Below are 14,090 nucleotides of genomic sequence, written 5' to 3'. Positions count from 1 at the left end.
TACTGCCTCTGTAGTCTGCTGGCCTTTATTGTACCAACAGGATATATGGATCCGTGCGTCGGACACAATAATAAGTACTTGCCGTTGAGGACGTGACCGTAACGGACAAGACTATAATGCCCCTGCTCAGGGCGCAGTACAAATCACCACAAAATACAATGAAAAACGAGGGATCACCACAACAGTTTAAGAAATACACCAAGACATTAAAAGACTGAAAGATACTCAAAAAACTCTCTGTATCTTCAGACAACCTTAAAAATACAAAAAACATAATCAAGGAGAAAAGTTAGTGAGGATGGGATACATCCTTCTCTCCCTCACCCAATACCGTGTCAGTCAGAATGAATGGCCCCAATGTACTGCAATTTTCATATGTGGTTTGCAAATCTGTCAGATAATGAGATGCGAAGACAGAATTGCTTCTCCAATATGTAGATTTAATAATGTCTTTCAAAGACAGATTACGTCTAAAGGCCATAGACGTAGACACTGCTCTAATTTCATGAGCTTTGACTTTAAACACTTGATATCTGAGTCCTGACATTGTCCATGTGCCTCAGAAATCAAATTCCTTAAAAAGAAGGAGAGCGCATTTTTAGAAAGAGGACGAGAAGGATCTTTCACTGAACACCACAGGTTATCACTCTTACCTCTTATACCTTTGGTCCTTTGCACATAATGTCTAAGTGCTCTCACTGGACAGAGAAGACATTCAGGCTCATTAGGCCCCACTAACTCCGAAATGTTCTTTATAGAGAAAGAACGAGGCCAAGGATGTGAGGGATTTTCATTCTTAGCCAAAAAACCCAGCATTGATGAGCAAATGGCATTGCCCTTAGCAAATCCAACTCTCTTATCAATAGCATGCAGCTCACTGATTCTTCTAGCTGATGCTAAAGCACAAAGAAAAAGTGTCTTCCTAGTCAGATCTCTAAAAGAACTAGAGGAGATCTGTTCGAATCTATCTGACATCAGCCATTTAAGAACTACATCCAGGTTCCAAGCTACTGTTCTTGACTCCTTTGTCTTGGTCGTATCAAAGGAACGAATCAGGTCTGAGAGGTCTTGATTATTAGAAATGTCTAATCCTCGATGTCTGAACACAGAAGACAACATAGCTCTATAACCCCTAATCGTCTGGGTAGAAAGCTTCTTATTCTCACGAAGAAAAAGAAGGAAGTTAGCTAACTGAGCTATAGAGGTCTTAGAAGACGAAATTCCTTCTTCTCTGCACCAAGCTCTGAATTGGACCCACTTAGCTTGGTACACTCGATCAGAGGATTCTCTTCTGGGTCTAGCAATAGCCCTTGAAGCTCTCTTTGAAAATCCTCTCTTTCTGAGGATATGCTCGACAGTCTGAAGGCGACTAGTCGAAGAGCGGACAAGTTATGATGGAACCTCAGAAAGTGGGGCTGTCTGAGTAGATCCTTCCTTAACGGTAACTCTCTCGGAAAGTCCTTCAACAGCAGTAGTAGATCCGGAAACCATTCCCTGGCCGGCCAAAAGGGGGCTATCAGAGTCATCCTGACGTTCTGATGACCTCTGAACTTTGCCAGAACTAATCTTAGCATTTTGAAAGGCGGAAAGGCATACAGATCCAGATTTGACCAGTCCAGAAGCATGGCATCCACTGTAAACGCCTCCTCGTCTGGAACTGGGGAGCAATACAGAGGTAGACGAGCTGTCTTGTTTGTGGCGAAGAGATCCAACTGAGGACATCCCCAAATCCCCCAAAGCTTCTTGCATATTTGAGGATGTAACGTCCACTCTGTGGAGAGGACTTGTCCTCTCCTGCTGAGAATGTCCGCCTTTACATTCTTCGAGCCTTGAATAAATCTTGTGCTCAAGACAACCTTGTTCTCTTTCGCCCAAATGAGTAGGTCTCTCGCTGCCTCGCACAGAGAGAACGAGTGCGTCCCCCCCTGTTTTTTGATGTAAGAGAGAGCCGTGGTGTTGTCTGCTTGAACCAGCACTACTTTCCCTCTTACCTCTGTCTTGAAGTGCATTAGAGCCAAATGAATCGCCTTCAACTCTTTTAGATTTATGTGCCAGCTTCTCTGATGAATCTGCCAAAGTCCCGCCACACTTCCTTTCCTCCCCAGAGTAGCTCCCCACCCTTTGTCCGATGCGTCTGACAAAAGCGTAAGGTTGGGGCTCAACTGGCTTAGAGACAAGCCTTCCTCTAGCCTTCCTTCTGATTTCCACCAAAGGAGGTCCTGTTTGATTCCTTCCGAGATGGGGAACACGAAGGAGTCTGGGAACTTCTTCCTTTGTCACTTCTGCTTCAAGTAAAATTGAAGTGGTCTCATGTTGAGCCTGCCCAGACTTACAAATTGCTCTATTGAAGCCAAGGTTCCTAAAAGGCTCATCCACTGATTCGCCGAGCAAGTTTGTCTGACGAGAAATTCGTCTATTTTGTTCAGGCAAGAGTCGATCCTTTGGAGAGACGGAAAAGCCTGAAAAAGAACTGAATTCAGTCTCACTCCTAAATAAACTATCTCCTGAGAAGGAGTGAGACATGACTTTTCCTTGTTTACTAACAAACCTAGGCTTTCCGTCAGCCTTAAAGTCTTTTGTAGGTCCTCCACACACTTCTGTCTGGACCTTGCCCTGAGAAGCCAATCGTCTAGATACATGGAGATTCGTATCCCGTCCAGATGAAGCCACTTTGCTACTGACGACAGAACTCTGGTGAACACTTGTGGAGCTGTCGACAGGCCGAAGCAGAGGGCCCTGAACTGATAAATGCGGCCCTGGAACACGAATCTCAGGAATCTTCTCGATTCCCAATGAATCGAAATATGAAAATAGGCGTCCCGAAGGTCTATGGAAACCATCCAATCTCCAGGATGAAGCGCTGCTAATACCGATTGGGTCGTTTCCATAGAAAACTTCGTCTTCAGGACAAAGACGATCAGGGCACTGACGTCCAACACCGGTCTCCAACCCCCCGTGGCCTTCTTTACCAGGAAAAGGCGATTTAAAATCCTGGTTCCTGCAGAGAGTCCACTAACTCTATGCCCCTCTTTGCCAGTAAGGCGAGAACTTCTTGATGGAGGGCAGCAAATTTTTCGGAGTTCTCCGAGTAAGCTGACAAATTCACAGGAAATTCTGTGAGAGGGGGGTGCTTGATGAACGGAATGGTGTATCCTTCCTTCAGGACCTGGACCGTCCAAGGATCCGCTCCGAGATGAAACCAGGTCTGCCAGAAAAGATGTAATCTGGCTCCTACTGCTGTGTGGAGGACTACGGGCCTACTTCTTGATGGAAGAGGGAGTGGTTTTAGAAGAGGCTCTACCTCTCCCACGAAACCTGGAGAAAGATCGAACGGGAGCTCTCCCTCGAAATGGTTTAGGAGCTTCCGTGGAGGGAGCACTCCGAGAAGCAGAAAGAACCGGAGCTATCTTCCTGGGCTTCTTCACTGACTGTGATAAAAGATCCTGGGTCGCTTTCTGTGTTAAAGATTGAGCAATCTCGCTCACAATCTCTTGCGGAAAAAGGTGTTTCTTGTCCAAAGGAGAGAAGAGCAAGGCAGACTTCTGGTTTGATGAGACCCCTTTCGACAAGAAGGAGCACCAAAGTTGTCTCTTCTTCAACACTCCAGAGGCGAAAATGGCAGCGAGCTCCAAAGCTCCATCACAGATGCCTTTATCGATACAATCCAGTACCGAGGCAAAATCCTTCAACTGCTCCTCTGTAAGTCCAAATTACTTGACTTTCCTGGCCAGCGAAGCAATGGCCCAATCCAGGAAGCTAACAACTTCAAAAACACGGAAAACACTCTTGCAAAGATGCTCCAGTTCATTTGCTGAAAAGAAAATCTTAGCAGTATTAAGGGCTGCTCTGCGGGAAGAGTCCACGAGACTAGAAAAGTCTCCCTGAGCGGAGGCAGTCACACCCAGGGAAAAAACTTCTCCAGTGTCATACCAGACACGGCTCCTTGACGAAAGTCTCAAAGGGGGAAGACAAAAAACATTTTTCCCCTGTTCCCTCTTCTCCAAAAGCCAAGCGTTAACTTTCTTGATAGCTTTCTTAGCCGAAATCGAGAGGACGAGACGCGTGAACGAGGACGAGGAGTCAGGCTTACTGTCCTTTTTCCACTGCGAACTAGGAGAAACTGGAACGGAAGGCGCAAAAGAATCTCCAAAGTTGTCAACGAAGGATCGTAAAAGGAGTTTATACCCCGACAAATGCTTGTCTTTTTCTGTAAGTACTTCTTCTTCCTCCAATTCCGAAGCTTCCTTCGACGAAACTGGCGAACATTCCATCGGAAGAGGAATCCTGTTCGGCGAAGTCACACCCTGATGCGTCCGAGGAGGGTGTGAGAAAGCAGGAGAAGACGTCTGAGCCTGTACTGAGATGAATCCGGGCGGCTGAGGTGGCGGCTGCGTTGGCGGCTGAGCTGGTGGCCGCGCTGGCGGCTGAGGTGGCGCTCGAGCGAGAGCCTGACGTGGCGCCATAGACGGAGTCAGGAAAGGAGTCACATGGAGAGTCTGAGCCTGAAGAGGCGACTGAAAAGGAGCCTGCGAAGAGGACTGCACAGTAGTCTGCGGAAGATGTAAGGCGGTCGGGAGCGCATTCGGGGACGAAAGAGACTTGCCAAAAAGCTCCAAGATACTGCCTAACTTGGCATTCATCTGTTCAAACACCGAAGGTTGAGGATCCACCGACGTAGAAGGCGCGGGAGGAGTAGAAGGATGATCCACAAACACGTCTGGAGCCGCAGGAGTTATCGCTTGAGGAGGCTCTGGAGAAGGCTCCGAAGGAGTGTGCGTGTTCGGCTTCTCCACTTCTATGAGAGAAGGGCGATAAATCGAAACCGCCGGAGAAAAAGCTTCAGGCTCCTCCCAAAAACTACAAGAAGGTTCGGCAGCCGCCACCTTCTTGGGAACCGCAGCAGGCGAAACATCGCGAGACCTTTTCAGCGGTCTAGAAGTCTTATTACGCCAACCTCTATAAGAGGAAACATCTGAACTAGAGTCGCTTGACGAAAAACACTTCCTCGCAACACCTTTCCAATGGTGAGCGACAGCATCCTGTGATACGGCTACAGGATTGCTTGAGGGGGCGGCTGCTCGGGAGCAGATCCTGCTCGCCTCCCTTCGGTTTTCGGCATGCCTCCTCCCAGGATCTGGGGAGCTTGACAGGGGCCTAGACCTAGGAGAACGAACTGGCCGAACAACCACCTCCTCCACTACACTTGCACTAAGTAATTTATCACACTTAACTACCACTTCTTGCACTGTCTCACCCATTTTCTGCATAGTGGTGAGGAAAGAGACAAATTTCGAGTCCATATCGGCTCGTAATACTGACACGGGATCAGGATCGGGAGATACAGATTCGAGGGCAGGAGCAACCACTACGGGGTTAATAAGAACAGGATTAACAGAATTCAGAGGAATATCCTGGCTACTCACTGACTTAGAAGATCATCTCTGTGAAGCCTTTCTGATTCTATCTTTTTCTAACTTTCTCATATACTTTCCCAGTGCCTTCCACTCCTGAGATGTTAGAGACTTACATTCTTCACACGTATTCTCAAAAGAACATTCACGTCCCCTACAACTAACACAAGTAGAATGAGGATCAAGTGAAGCTTTAAGAAGTCTAGTCTTACACCCACTACTACACACCCTATACTGAATAGAGCCGGTGTCAGACATCGTGAAGAATTCAAAATAATTCCTAAAAAGGACAACAATATCAAAACCAAAATAACTATAGTGCTAGCAAAAAGATCAGTAAACTCAAGGTACATCACCAAAAGGAGAAAACCAAGATGATCAAATCCAAATTCCAACCAGCAGAGGAACCGTGTTACCGGTTCCGACGGCAGGAAACTTCTGATTTATTGTTGGAATGGTTCCCGGTACCCGGTAGAGGGCGGGAGTAGAGGGATCACCTGTCAAACCATTAGCGCTACCGCGAATTTCAAATTCTACTGTGACGTCAGGAGACGACAGCTATATGTAACCACCGGGTAAGTTATATAAGTGAAAAGGATAAATTCTTTAGATATGTATAAATATGTTCTGTGGTTGTCACAATATTATTCATGACTTTTTGCTCATTTACCACAAAACTACTTTTTGGTCATTAAATGTTTACATCCTAACCTACTATCATTCATAAGAATTTGACACAAATTTTAAAAAATACACCTGGAATTGCAACTTCTAGTATTGCATCTAAATGGAAATATGCCCCAATACAGTGTTCACTGGCTTCATTTTTTTTTTTTTCGTAGCTGCTTTTCGTCCTCAAAGGAGTTACTTGATAGTCCCCCAAGCCTCCATAAAACAGACTAACCAATTACAAAGAATTCTGAAGTCTCTCTCCTTAGGAAAGAGGTCACTGATACCTAACATGAAGCAGATGAGCCACTGAAATTTCCCTTCAGAGAATCTTGCCTTTTCCATGCTGCAATCATGTACTGAGGGGACCCATCTGAAGTGTCTATATCTTCTAGGGGGTAGTGATATATCCTGGACTTCTATACTGCCAGTTCAGGCAGACTTTCCTAATAGGAAAATTCTGCTTGCTGTGCTTTCTAAACTGCCATGCAGTGATGGTAAGACTGTCTTGGCTCAATCAGTTCATGCAGGTCTCCCTGACAAGAAAGTTTTGTTTGCTGTACTTTCTATACTGCCAGGCAGTGATGATACAACTGTCTTGGCTCAACAGCTCATGCAGGCTTTCCTAATAGGGAATTCAGCTTGCTGTACTTCCTATACCGCCAGGCAGTGGTGATACAACTGCATTGGCTTATCTGTTCATACAAGTTTCTCTGATGGAAAATTCCACTTGCAGTACTTTCAGAATTTTGGGAGGAAATCATGAACAGAAACAAGGATGACCCCAAGAGAGTGTAACTTCTTTGAGGTCTCCCTGGCTACTGAGCATCAGCAGAGAGATGCTATCCATGATTCCTAAGAGGAATTCAAGTGTCCTGAACATGGAACCAGATATGATTAGATGATAAATGTCTCATCCTTTAAACTAGAGGATTGAGAGGCTGCACAGACTTCCCAAGCAGAGATAGGATTCTCACCAAACATCCTAGGTCATGGGAACAGGATAGTAAAAAACATGAGCCCAAAAAGAAGTTGAATCAGTTATCTTGCTCCCCAACTGGAATCAAAATGGATAATAAGAGACAGCCTGCTTACTCCCAGAGCTCCAACTGGTAACAATTGAGACCAGGTCAGACAATAAAACCTCATATCAGAATGTAGTCTATACGGGTACCAATATTAGACCCTGAGAATGATACTGATAACCCTTGGGGAGTCCCCATTGGGCATCCTTTCAAATATACAGTACTCTTCTTCCGTATCCCTGTTGAAAACTCTAACTAATAGAGAAGGCTTAAAACCTACCTCTTTTATCATTTGAGGACTCACAGTGGCTAAACTTAAAAATATATAGTACTTTACTACTATTGAGAGAGAGAGAGAGAGAGAGAGAGAGAGAGAGAGAGAGAGAGAGAGAGAGAGAGAGAGAGAGAGAGAGAGAGAGAGAGAATATTTAAAAAACATCATCAGATTATTAAAAATTGTTTCCTTTGGGGCTGGAAGCTAAATCCTTCTTGCTATATTTGGTATACCTATATAAAAAAAACTCACCACATGTATAATATTTATAATAATGTATCCTACTTTAGCATATCACATTAACATACTAAAAGAAGGTTATTTAGCATACAGAGCTGCAATTTAACTTTTACCATCATATCCTGTTGTCTTCCCAAACTCCCAATTTAATATATTTATTTCTATATAATTTCCTTGCCTTTTTATAATTTCAAGAATCTTTCTTTTGATAAAGGCTACTTAGATTGAATTGCCTCTGAATAGAAATGAACCCTAATTATATAACATATTTTGATTAACAATTTCTGGTACCTAACTTTATCAGAGAGTGTACCATGACAGCATTATACATTGCAATTAAAATATATTTAACAGCTTGACTCAACTCAGCACCATTTACAAAATATATTATTTATGAATAACTGTCAAACAAGTGGAAAATAACGCATAGAATTCCCTAAACTACAATAGTATCCCTTAATATACTTTAAAAATATGAACAAATCATAGGTGTAACTCACAGCTCTGAGCTCACGAATGGCCTTCACAGGATCATTTTTATTATGCCTCAAGGCCCACTCTGCTACTTCTTGAGAAAATCCTGCATTTATTACTTTCTGCACATTGGCATCTAGCATCATCTTTCCTCCTCCAAACACCTGAAATCAATCATTAAGTATTAGAAATTTTTCTTCTTCTTACTGATAATCAAATCACCTGGTAACCATGAACTCAAACGAGTCATTCAATTACCACAGTAGCTTGTTTGTACTCTATTTGCAACCAGCTGACAGTACAGAATTATAACCAACCATTACACTTTAAAAAAAACTTGGGTGTTGTAAAGGTGAGAGGACATACTGGTCTGTTATGCTTTGAAAGTGATCTCCCAGTACCAGTGAGGATCAAGTATAAAACAGTGGTTTGTGCATAACCCACATACAGAGTTCTCACTGTAGTTTCCCCAACCATCTTTTTTGCCTTATTTACATTTTTCCTCATTCTTTGATTTATTAGAAATGAAAATTATTTCCCAATGAACAAGAAACAAATTTCAGACAAATCCTCAGTTTGAGTACATAACAAATAAATAAAAATACTGTATAACAAAACTGACTATATACTTTACCATTTACCTATAAATTTTAACTTCATTTTGCTTTTATATTTGTTTAGTTTAAGCACAAATCTTTGAATGACTCCTATGAATCTAGATATATGACTAAAAGATCTTGTAACTTTTTTGTTATACAATGCCTCTCCTGAGAGCCCTGGACATTTACTACTGTCTATAACATGTGAAAAGGATAATACAAGATCCACAATAATCACTGCATGAGGGCACCATCATAATCATGACAACTACAATTCTATGACCAAAATATTTTGTTCACCTATAGAAAATTGGATGAATTCTATCATGGGAATACCAAAGCAATATAAATTGCCTTAGAGTAAAGGTAAAAGAGCTCACACTTCATTGTTTCAATTTCATAGTGGTCATTTACTGTTTACAATGAAAAAACAGAATATAAAATCTACATAAGGTGAAACATAAGGGAAAAAGGCCAATGAACTATGTTAAAGGAATGTCTAAAGTATCATTCCAGCACTTAACAACCAAATGCTTACCACTACCTGGCTCCAAGCACTTCAACTAATAAAAAGTAAAAAAGTTTTTATTTAATTATACTAAGACTGGTATATAAAATTAAAAACTAACTTGAATGTGAGGGATGCTGGAATTGCATCTGGTACTGAGGCATGAGCATAGTCTATCCATTACATTCATTTAGTCTTGTGCTTGTTTATCAAAAATTCTCTTTTAGCAACAATTAGAAAACCATCTCAGGCAGTCCCCGGTTATCGGTGGGGGTTCTGTTCTCGGCAGGGTCCTGATAAGCGAAAACCGCAATTAACCGAAACTTGGTGGTTTATGGCGCTTAAGGTGCTGAGTTTCAGTTAATGGCGCCTCTTTTAGTATGTTATGGTACCATAACTCTATTAACCGCACCTTATGGTGCTGATAACTGAAACTTGGCCTGTTATGGCGCTAGACAAGCGTCATAAAAGCAGATCGCCATTAACGGAGTTCGCCGATAACTGGGGACTGCTTATATAATACTATTTATGACATAAGTCCTTGAAATGAATTCAACAATACATGCAAGCAAAATAATAATAATGCACCATATAAACTATGTGAGTGTATGTGTGCATTTGTCTGTTGATTTTATACATAGGAAGCAGCTATGGTTTTCTACTTGCATTTTAATATCTCGCCTTTAAAAACCTAATAAACATGAATTTTCATCCATATCATTACAAGTGTATAAGCACCAGGGCAAATTAGAGTTGTTATTTATTTAGCAAGGCAAACAAATACAGTGGTGCCTCGAGATATGAAATTAATCCGTTCCGAGGTGGCATTCGTATCGAGTTTTTCGTATCTCGAGCCGCATTTTACATGTAAAATGGCTAATCCATTCCAAGCCCTCCAAAAACCCCAGTAAATTTCATAATAAAGCTAAATTGACCTATAAACAATGAAATACAACAACAATTTGGACCATTCAATACCTAACTTAATACGTACTAGTAGTACTAATATGTATGTACCTGTAAATAAAGTGTATTAGTGTACATGGTATACAAGAAATACTGTATGTACATACGTACGTATGTAGTAAAATGTGGAAGCTTACCTTTCGAGTGAGGTTATCTCCGAAAGTGGCGACAGAGGAGGAGGACAAACGGCAGAAAACTTCTTATAGTACGTACACTTAACTTTACGAAACACACAAAAAAATGTAAGGAAAATATAAACTAAACTTTACGAAACACATTAACAGAACTGTAACTCTCAACTTTACAAAAAACTTAAAATTAAAATTTTTTATTTTTTTTATTTTTACATTTCTTTTTTTACTTTTTTATACTTTACATTTTTTTTTTTTTTTTTTTTTTTTTTTTTTTTACAAAATTTCAACTTCTTCACCACTTTCAACTTTCTGTTTTTTAGTATCACTTGGTTCTTCCTTTTTGCTTACTACTCCTACTAAAGGCCTCTTTAAAAAAATAACTATCCAAGGAAGATTGCTTCTGCCTACTTTTGACAATGTTCCTGAAATAACTCAGGCATACGTCATCGAACTGTGCAAGCATACGACCTGTGTAAGCCTTTTCGGGGTGTCTCTTTTCTACGAAAAGCAGCTAGAGCATCCTTAATTTCTGCCGTTGTCATAGAGTCGTTGTCCTCCTCCTCGCCGCTGCTAGAGAACTCCTCTTGAGCAACGTTATGTTGCATGGCCTCCAACTCCTTCAGGTCATCCGTCGTAAGCTCCTCTTGGTGCTCCTCGAGAAGGTCACTGATGTCATCCTCGTCGACGACCAGCCCCATGGACTTGCCGAGTGCAACGATCTCGTCAAGATCTGGTTGCGAAACAGTTTCAGGATTGTCAACTGTTCCCAAATCTGCAGCACCAGCTTCGCCCATGTCGAATCCCTCGAAGTCTCGGGCGGATACGGCATCAGGCCAGAGTTTCCTCCACGGGGAATTCAAGGTTTGCCTCGAAACCTCCTGCCAAGCTTGGTCGATGAGTCGGATGCATATTATGATATCAAAATGCTCCTTCCAAAATTCATGCAAGGTGAGGTTTGTGGTATCGGTGATGTCGAAACACCTCTTGAAAAGATGTTTCGTATACAGCTTCTTGAAGTTCGATATCACTTGCTGGTCCATGGGCTGGAGGAGAGGGGTGGTGTTAGGCGGAAGATAAAGAACCTTGATGAAGGAATACTCCGCTAGGATATCTTCCTCAAGGCCAGGAGGGTGAGCAGGGGCATTATCCAACACCAGCAGACATTTCAGAGGGAGGCGCTTCTCTTCACTGTCAGGCCGAAACACAGATTTACCCACTCAGTGAACAAAAGCCTCGTTACCCAGGCTTTCGCATTAGCCCTCCACATCACTGGAAGCTTCTCCTTTAGCATTTTGTGGGCCTTGAAGGCTTGAGGAGTCTCGGAATGATAGACAAGTAGGGGCTTCACCTTGCAATCCCCACTGGCGTTCGAACAAAGTGAGAGCGTAAGCCTGTCTTTCATAGGCTTATGCCCGGATAGCTTCTTCTCTTCCTCCGTGATGTACGTCCGACGAGGCATTTTTTTCCAAAAAAGGCCAGTCTCATCACAGTTGAAGACTTGCTGAGAACTGTAGCCTTCCTTGATCATCATCTAGTCGAACGTCTTTTTAAAGGCTTTGGCCGCTGCCTCCCCATGCCGCACCACCGAATGGATGCCAGTCCGTTTACAGAATTTCTCGAACCACCCATGTGAAGCCTTGAAGTCTGGGGTTGGCGTTGATGTCCCTTCTCCTACGTCGTCTTCAGCCTGGGCAATCAAATCGCCAAAAATAGCGCTGGCCTTGTGGCAGATTGCCGTCTCCGTTATCTTATCGCCAGCAATTTCTTTGTCTTTTATCCAGACAAGAAGAAGCCTTTCCATTTCATTGTGCCCGTGGGTCCTCTTGCTGGGCAAAATAATGAAGCCCTTGGAAGGTGTAGCTGCTTTGATGACATCCTTCTGCTTAAGGATGGTGCCTATTGTCGACGGATTTCGGCCGTATTCCTTGGCGATCACACTCAATCGCATACCAGCTTCATACTTTTTAATTATCTCCATCTTCATCTCCAAAGAAAGCATCCTCTTCTTTCCGTGAATTTCAACTTTCTTGGGACCCATGACTATGTATATGCTGTACGTAATTATGTTATGTAGTGCATATACGTATGTAGTAAAGTTCTGGCACAACACGATAAAGTATACTACAACAACATCACTAACGAATTTACGTTAATAAACGAAATTATTAGAACAAATGAATACCGCGTGCGTACGATACAGATGATGTTGTGCAGTGGCCGAAGAAGCACGCCGCTATGTAGATGCATCATGGGAGGGATGCTGACCAATAGGAGAGAAGGATCTCATGGCAGTGACTAGAATCAAGAACCAATGGGAGAGCGGGAGGATGGTGGCGAGTCTACTCGGTTGGCGGCGCGTGAGTTTCAAATTTATTATCGGTGGTCAGGGCGAATCTCGAACTTTACAGCAACAACCTTTCGTATCTTGAACAATTTTCGTATGTAGAGCCGTAAAATTTTTCGTATTTGCTTTTGTATCTCAAGTTTTTCGTAAGTTGAGCCTTTCGTATCTCGAGGTACCACTGTATGTATAAAATCCTTACACCATTAGAAACACCTTAAGCTACTTAAGCTTGGGCTATTATATATCATTAGTTGAAGCAGTGGGTAAATATGCAATACTATGCATTTATTGATATGCACTGCTCTATATTTACTGATATACACAACTATATTAATAAAATTTCATTATGGGATATTAACTCATCAAAACTTGAAGTAAAATAATGATATACAATGCAAAGAAGTACAAATTACATGTAATTGACAGATAAAATGAGAATAAAAATACAATGATTTTCCCTTTAGTATTAACCCTTAAACGCCGACTGGACGTATTTTACGTCGAGATAAATTGTCTGTCGGGTGCCGACTGGACGTATTTTACGTCGACATACGAAAGTTTTTTTTAAAATTCGCGGAAAAATGATATTGTCATGTTACAATAAAGTTTTATACATACTTACCTGACAGATATATACTTAGCTATAGACTCCGTCGTCCCCGACAGAATTTCAAATTTCGCGGCACACGCTACCGGTAGGTCAGGTGATCTACCGCCCTGCCCTGGGTGGCAGGACTAGGAACCATTCCCGTTTTCTAATCAGAATTCTTCTCTTCCACCTGTCTCCTGCGGGGAGGCTGGGTGGGCCATTAATCGTATATATCTGTCAGGTAAGTATGTATAAAACTTTATTGTAACATGACAATATCATTTTTATACATTCAACTTCCCTGCCAGATATATACTTAGCTGATTAGCACCCATTGGTGGTGGGTAAGAGACAGCTAACTACTGAAATAGACAGGTAAACAACATATGTTGTAGGTATTAATAAACCTTGGTTCCTACCTTATTAGGCTGAAGACTTCGCGGCTACTGCCTTGGAGTCTGCTTAGCCTCAAGAGCCTCAGCGAGATATTGATCTATGGCTAAGAGTTCTTGTGGGTCTGCCAATGGGGTCTTATCCACTTACTCGGCAGAGCCTGAAGGCCTTTGTCATTGGGTGCTATTCCACTAACATGACAATACACCTTGTTCAAGGAGCACAACACCGATCCCGATCACCTGATCCTAACATTCATGTTAGTTCTAAGATTGCAAGGAGTTATCCCCGAACTCCTTACAAACAACCAAAAACTCGAAACATAATTACACTTTCATTTATACAAAATATACAAAAAAAAACAAAAAAATGTTTTGTACCCCCCTACTAGCCATACATAGTACCCTTGATCCCCTACCAGCAATGACACTATGCGCCCGTGCGACATCCGTGAGCTTGCTAAT

The 14,090-nt window shown here is 42.3% G+C and overlaps 1 protein-coding gene across 1 annotated transcript in view; it reads right to left on the bottom strand.

The window, feature by feature from the left end:
* LOC135222878 (tudor domain-containing protein 3-like) overlaps positions 1-14,090 on the bottom strand; it is a gene marked incomplete in the record, with an annotated part of 91,841 nt that overhangs the window by 60,402 nt on the left and 17,349 nt on the right. The window contains 1 exon segment of the mRNA XM_064261238.1: positions 8,120-8,257. Coding sequence (XP_064117308.1) covers positions 8,120-8,257 — 138 coding nt within the window.

This window comes from Macrobrachium nipponense, chromosome 8 (assembly GCF_015104395.2).
Source record: "Macrobrachium nipponense isolate FS-2020 chromosome 8, ASM1510439v2, whole genome shotgun sequence".
NCBI lineage: Eukaryota > Metazoa > Arthropoda > Malacostraca > Decapoda > Palaemonidae > Macrobrachium > Macrobrachium nipponense.
Note: the sequence above shows the minus strand (reverse complement) of the source record. Positions and strands in the feature narration are given on the sequence as shown.